The sequence below is a fragment of the Coregonus lavaretus genome, assembly GCF_964263955.1.
Source record: "Coregonus lavaretus genome assembly, chromosome: 4".
Taxonomy (NCBI): Eukaryota; Metazoa; Chordata; class Actinopteri; order Salmoniformes; family Salmonidae; genus Coregonus; species Coregonus lavaretus.
In genome coordinates, this window is record NC_139991.1 from 35,515,072 (window position 1) to 35,521,201 (window position 6,130).

Here is a 6,130-nt window from a genome sequence, read left to right on the forward strand (position 1 = left end):
CTCCAATGACAAAACGTCCAGCTGAGTAGCTCAGGATAAGGTGCCTGTCATCTTAGATAGAAGGAGAGCACAGTCTGGACACATGGTTGAAAATATCAATATGATACTTTACCCAGCATAGAAGATGATCAACCTCAGTCAGGGTTGTTCATTTCAAGCAACATACAACATTTTTTGGTGCAGATGCAACATTTAGGCTTTGATTTTTAGGTATTTTTTCATGTAGACAAGCTAGGGGTTAAGACCAAAGGCATTCATACATTTCCTGCTGTACACGGCCGTCTCTAACACGTTGGGGGGCATTGTTCTGGTCTGGGCTAATGTCACCTCTCTAGTTGGCCGATGGTGATCCTTTACTACAGTGACCCAGTTAGGACCTGTGGAGCTGCCAAACACTTCAGGGTTACGTCCTAAATGGCACCCCATTCCCTATACAGTGCACTACTTTTAACCAGAGCTGGTCAAAAGCAGTTCACTATATGGGGAATTGGGTGCCACGGCTCTCGCTGTTACCCAATAAGCCTACCATGCTCTGTGAAAGAGCTTACCACACAAAGAGGGTCTACTGCTGAGTTCAGAAGGGTTTCTGTGGTTTGAGTTATGAGCTCGATCCTGTCCCAAATGGCACCCTATTCCATATGCCCACAATCCTCTTTCAAACCATGAGGTGATATGAGGAGTGGTCTGACTCCACTATGCCGAGAGGTCCAAGACAATAACAAGTTTGTGTGTGTGTGCGAGCGTGCGTAGGTGCGTGTGTGTCTGTGCACCTGTTGCATTTCCAATATGTTTTCATGGCCATCACTCAGCATCATCTTTCACACATGTAAAGACCCCAACAGACAAAACAGGTTGAAATGATGTAATCGGAATTAAATGGCACACTATTCCCTTTATAGTGCACTACTTTTGACCAGGGCCCATAGTGTAGTAGTGTACTTTATAGGGATAGGGTGCCATTTGGGACACAACCCTTTAATAAGTAACCTAATTAAACAAACACTAGAGGCTAAACAAACATTTGTTGTTTCAACATCTACATTTTGTAAGATTCTCTCCAGAGATAAAGTCCAGATTTGTGTGGTCTATTCTTGGTCAGGTCCGTCACATCAGGACAGTGTGTTTATGTGTGTGTGTGTGTGTGTGTGTGTGTGTGTGTGTGTGTGTGTGTGTGTGTGTGTGTGTGTGTGTGTGTGTGTGTGTGTGTGTGTGTGTGTGTGTTTGTGTGTGTGTGTGTGTGTGTGTGTGTGTGTGTGTGTGTGTGTCTCACATCAGGATCGTGAGTAAAGGACCATTGTTTGCCTGGCTGGCATAACCTCTGCATACCTCACGGTAAACAGGGGTAATACTGTATATTTAGGTCAGGGGGAACGGACTAGCCTAATTATCTGACAGCATTTCCCATGTATTATTTGTTTATGGAAACACAGATGGGATGGTATGTCAGGGTGGCACAACTGTAACTACTAGTTCACATCTGTCTTATTTTACGCTTGTCTCTCACCCAATTGGCTGACTCCTAAGATCTATAACCCTGGTCTGTCACCCAATTGGCTGACACTTAAGATCTATAATCCTTGTCTCTCACCCAATTGGATGACTCCTAAGATCTAGAAGCCTTGTCTGTCACCCACTTGGCTGACTCCCAATATCTAGAACCCTAGATGGGTAAAAATAATTAAAAGCAGAAACTGAATATCCCTTTGAGCATGGTGAAGTTAATAATTACACTTTGGAAAGTGTATCAATAAACCCAGTCACTACAAAGATACAGGCGTCCTTCCTAACTCAGTTGCCGGAGAGGAAGGAAACCGCTCAGGGTTTTACAATGAGGCCAATAATGACTTTAAACAGTTACAGAGTTTAATGGCTGTGATAGGAGAAAACTGAGGATGGATACACAGCATTGTAATTACGCCACAATACACAGAGTGGGGGGGTTGAATCGCAGTGGCTGTTTGCTGAAATGGTAGTTGCTTGTTAAAAATGTAATGCAATACAATGGCAATTCGGGTTATAGGTTAAAATCCTACGCATGAATACCGACATTATTACGCACATTAATTGATAATGATGGAAAATAAGATATGCAAGATATTTGAATAGATATTTTTTAAATAGCTATATAAATATATTGAGGTGAGAGCATTGGAAATGCTTTTGGCGGTTGACCTGCTTCTGTTTTGTGGGTGGCACTATGTGATGTTTTCGATGGATGGGTCCTGGCCCCTCGGGGGCATAGGGATCCGGGGGGACAGGGGTGGTATGCTGATCACTGGGATGATGGCCCAACTTGGGATGGGGAGGGGTTTTAGCTGAGGAATTAGTGGAGAACAATTGGAGGGTTATTTAGTAACATTGCAAATATCATGGTACAGCTATGTGGACAGTCAATCACTATGATGCACAATTGAGAGCAACCTGTTGAGGGCTCTCCAGAGGGTGGTACGGTCTGCCGAACGCATTACCGGGGGCAAACTACCCGCCCTCCAGGACACCTACAGCACCCGATGTCACCTCTCATCCAGAAGGCGAGGTCAGTACAGGTGCATCAAAGCTGGGACCGAGAGACTGAAAAACAGCTTCTATCTCAAGGCCATCAGACTGTTAAATAGCCATCACATTAGACGCTGCTGCTGCCTATAGAAGTCACTGGCCACTTTAAGAAATGGAACACTAGTCACTTTAATAATGTTTACATATATTGCATTACTCATCTCATATGTATATACTGTATTCTATAATATTCGTCTGTATAGTCCATGCCGCTCTGTCATTGCTTGTCCATATATGTATATATATTTAATTATATTCCTTACTTAGATTTGTGTGTATTGGGTATATGTTGTGAAATTGTTAGATATTACTTGTTAGATATTACTGCACTGTCGGAGCTACAAGCACAAGCATTTCGCTACAGCCGCAATAACATCTGCTAAACACGTGTATGTGACAAATAACATTTAATTTGATTTGATTTGATTTCAGTGAACAATTATAATTTCAGTAAGGAAAGGCTGGTCTCAGATCTGTTATCTTACAGAGCAATTATTCTGTATAGGTAGGTAGGCCTGCTATGCTTAATAAAACCAAATTTCCCAATTCTCATACTTTGGTCTATTGGTCTGGACAATCTGGACTCAGAGGTAGATGTAACATAGTAAACAAAAATCCGGGCCACTCAAATTAGTATATTACGTTACGAATTCCAATTTGTATGATATGTTACGAATTGCAATAAATGCAATATGTTACGAATTTGCTATAGGTATGATATGTTACAATTTTAAATTTGTTGTGGCTAACATTATCTAGGTGGCTAACGCTAACTTTAGCTAGGTGGCTAACGCTGACGTTAGCTAGGTGGCTAATATTAGCTAGGCTAGGGGTTAGGGTTAGGGGTTAAGGTTAGGGTTAAGATTAGGGCTAAGGTTAGTGTTAGTGTTAGGGTTAAGGTTAGGGTTAGGAGTTAGGTTAAAGGGTTAAGGTTTGGGTCAGGGTTAGTGAAAGGGGAAGCTAACCTGCTAAGTATCTAAAAGGTAGTAAGTAGTTGCAAAGTTGCTAAAAGCTAAAATTGTCCGTGATGATATTTGAACACGCAACCTTTGCATTGCTAGACATTCATGTTATATGCCTACCCTTCCACCATCCTTTCATTTTTGCTGTATTGCTTTACACTCCAACAAGATATAATAGGAAAATGTCATCCTGACACGGTTTTGCAAAAAGGTAAAATGTCACAGTAGCTGATGTTTTTCTCAATACATTGCAGATGAGTGTCGCAGGGTTGACATCTCATTTATTACATTTACATTTTAGTCATTTAGCAGACGCTCTTATCCAGAGCGACTTACAGTTAGTGAATACATATTTTTTTTTATACTGGCCCCCCGTGGGAATCGAACCCACAACCCTGGCGTTGCAAACGCCATGCTCTATCAACTGAGCTACATCCCTGCTGGCCATTCCCTCCCCTACCCTGGACAACGCTGGGCCAATTGTGCGCCGCCCATGAGTCTCCCGGTCGCGGCCGGCTGCGACAGAGCCTGGATTTGAACCAGGATCTCTAGTGGCACAGCTAACACTGCGATGCAGTGCCTTAGACCACTGCACCACTCAGGAGACGAATTTATCTCATGTCTCTGTCTCACTCTACCTCCTCTTTAACCCTCCCTCCCCCATTCTCTTCTCCCTCCCCCTTCTTTCACTCCCTCCACCTCTCTCATGCTCTCTGTCTCTCTCTCTCCACCTCCCTCACTCTCCCGCCTTCTTTCCCTCCCACTCCTTTCATCTCTCTCTCTCTCCCCCTCCTCTGTCTTACTGTTGACTCTCTCTCTCCCCTCCCTCCTCCCTCCTTCTCCCCTCGCTCCCCCTCCCTCACTCCCCCCCTTTTCTCTCTCTCCTCCCACCTCCATTATCTCTCCCTCCTTCTTTCCTCCCTCCCCCTCCTCTTATCTCTCTCTCTCCCTCTCCCTCTCCCTCCTCTCTTCCACCTCTGTCTGTCTGTCTGATTGACAGGCAGACACAGACAGACAAACAGACACAGACAGACAGACAGACAGACAGACAGACAGACAGACAGACAGACAGACAGACAGACAGACAGACAGACAGACAGACAGTCTTATATAACCATACCAAGGGTAACATATCATACTAATTTGAAAATCCCAAATGTTCTATGTGACGTCTAGTTTATGAGACCATCCTGGTCTGGATAGAACCCCTAAAACTCAGTGATCTCTGCATTGATTCTGAGAAAGCGTCAGCTGCAGTTTGTTGGAGAACTTCACACAGTGGTGCACTAAGCTACTTTGTTCTCAGTACCCCAAGCAAAGTTATTCTGACGGATTGGTACCGGATGATTTGCAGTCTCTAACCTGTATTTGTGATTGTCTCATAATAATTAGGTGGGTGCTTACATTTGTCCTATTTTACACATGTACAAGTGTGTGAATTGGAAATTCATTTTTTTGCATATCCTACTCCCTTGAAACACCCTTGGAGAGTGGGGTCACGGCCAGGGATTAGCCATTATTGACAGCAACCCCAGAGCAATTAGGGTTAAGTGCCTTGCTCAAGGACACATTGACAGATTTTTCACCCAGTTGGCTCAGGGACCTAGACAACAAACAACCTTTCGGTTACATGGCCCAAAGTTCTTAACCGCTAGGCTACTTGCCTCCACACCTCATGACATTGTAACACTGCTGTAACTGCATTTTGATTTATTTGGCACCATATCAGTTATTAAAACATTTTTGACATGCAAATATAAAATGAAAAGTTATCAAAACTTTTGCATTCTGCTAACTTACCTTTTTTAACCGGTTATGTATTACAGTTTGAAATACTTGAGCCACAAACAAGCCAATCCCGATGATCAGCAGATGAGCGCAGACAATCCCGACTCCATATACTGCACAAGATCTTCGAGTCATGATGCAGGACAACAGCGCGTAAAAGTTGAAACACAGCAAGAAGAGGACAATACCGTTGAAATGTGGCAACTGAGCCTGCTACGCTTTTATCTTCAAATTCCTTCAGTTCACGGTGCATACATTAACAACAACATTTCTTCAAACTTCTTCAAAGTTGACCTTGTTGTCCTCTTTTGTGGTTTGTGGTCAGTTTTTCCACTTTTCTGTAACTTGCAAAGTGGTAGAACTTGGATTCTGTAGAAGTGACTGATTTTATCTGTTTATTCTAGTCGAATATAATGGTAATCGCTTCTTTATTCTTCTTAGTTTTAAGTCATAGCAAGAAAAGGAATGTATGCTAAGTTTAGTTATCTGCTGCCTGGTTAATAAGGAGATCTTTCACAACAAAGGGAGGTTGTCTGCAATCCGGGGTGGTGAAGGTGTAATAAACTGTATGAAACATGCCAGTGGATATTTGTAGGGGGCTGAGAAGGTCATGCTTGTGATTGGTCACAACTCAATGTCTGCTGTTCTCCCTTCAACACGTGTGGCAATACGGTTACTGTTTCTGCCTGGTTGGGAGGAAAAGTAACAGTGGTGTATTCATTAGTGCACACTGTAGAAAACGCTTTGCAATTAAAACAAGCGTTTGTTATTGGACAAGTTCAGGTTACCCTCCCCGCTTCGGCCCATTTGCTTCCTAATGAGTA

The 6,130-nt window shown here is 43.1% G+C and overlaps 1 protein-coding gene across 1 annotated transcript in view; it reads right to left on the bottom strand.

Moving 5' to 3' along the window:
- LOC311128292 (lysosome membrane protein 2-like) overlaps positions 1-5,867 on the bottom strand; it is a 70,677-nt gene extending 64,810 nt beyond the window's left edge. The window contains exon 1 of the mRNA XM_084160375.1: positions 5,319-5,867. Within this exon, the coding sequence (XP_084016501.1) occupies positions 5,319-5,441 (123 nt within the window). The 5' untranslated portion in view covers positions 5,442-5,867. The remainder of the gene's footprint in view (positions 1-5,318) is intronic.
- Positions 5,868-6,130: the final 263 nt, after the last annotated feature.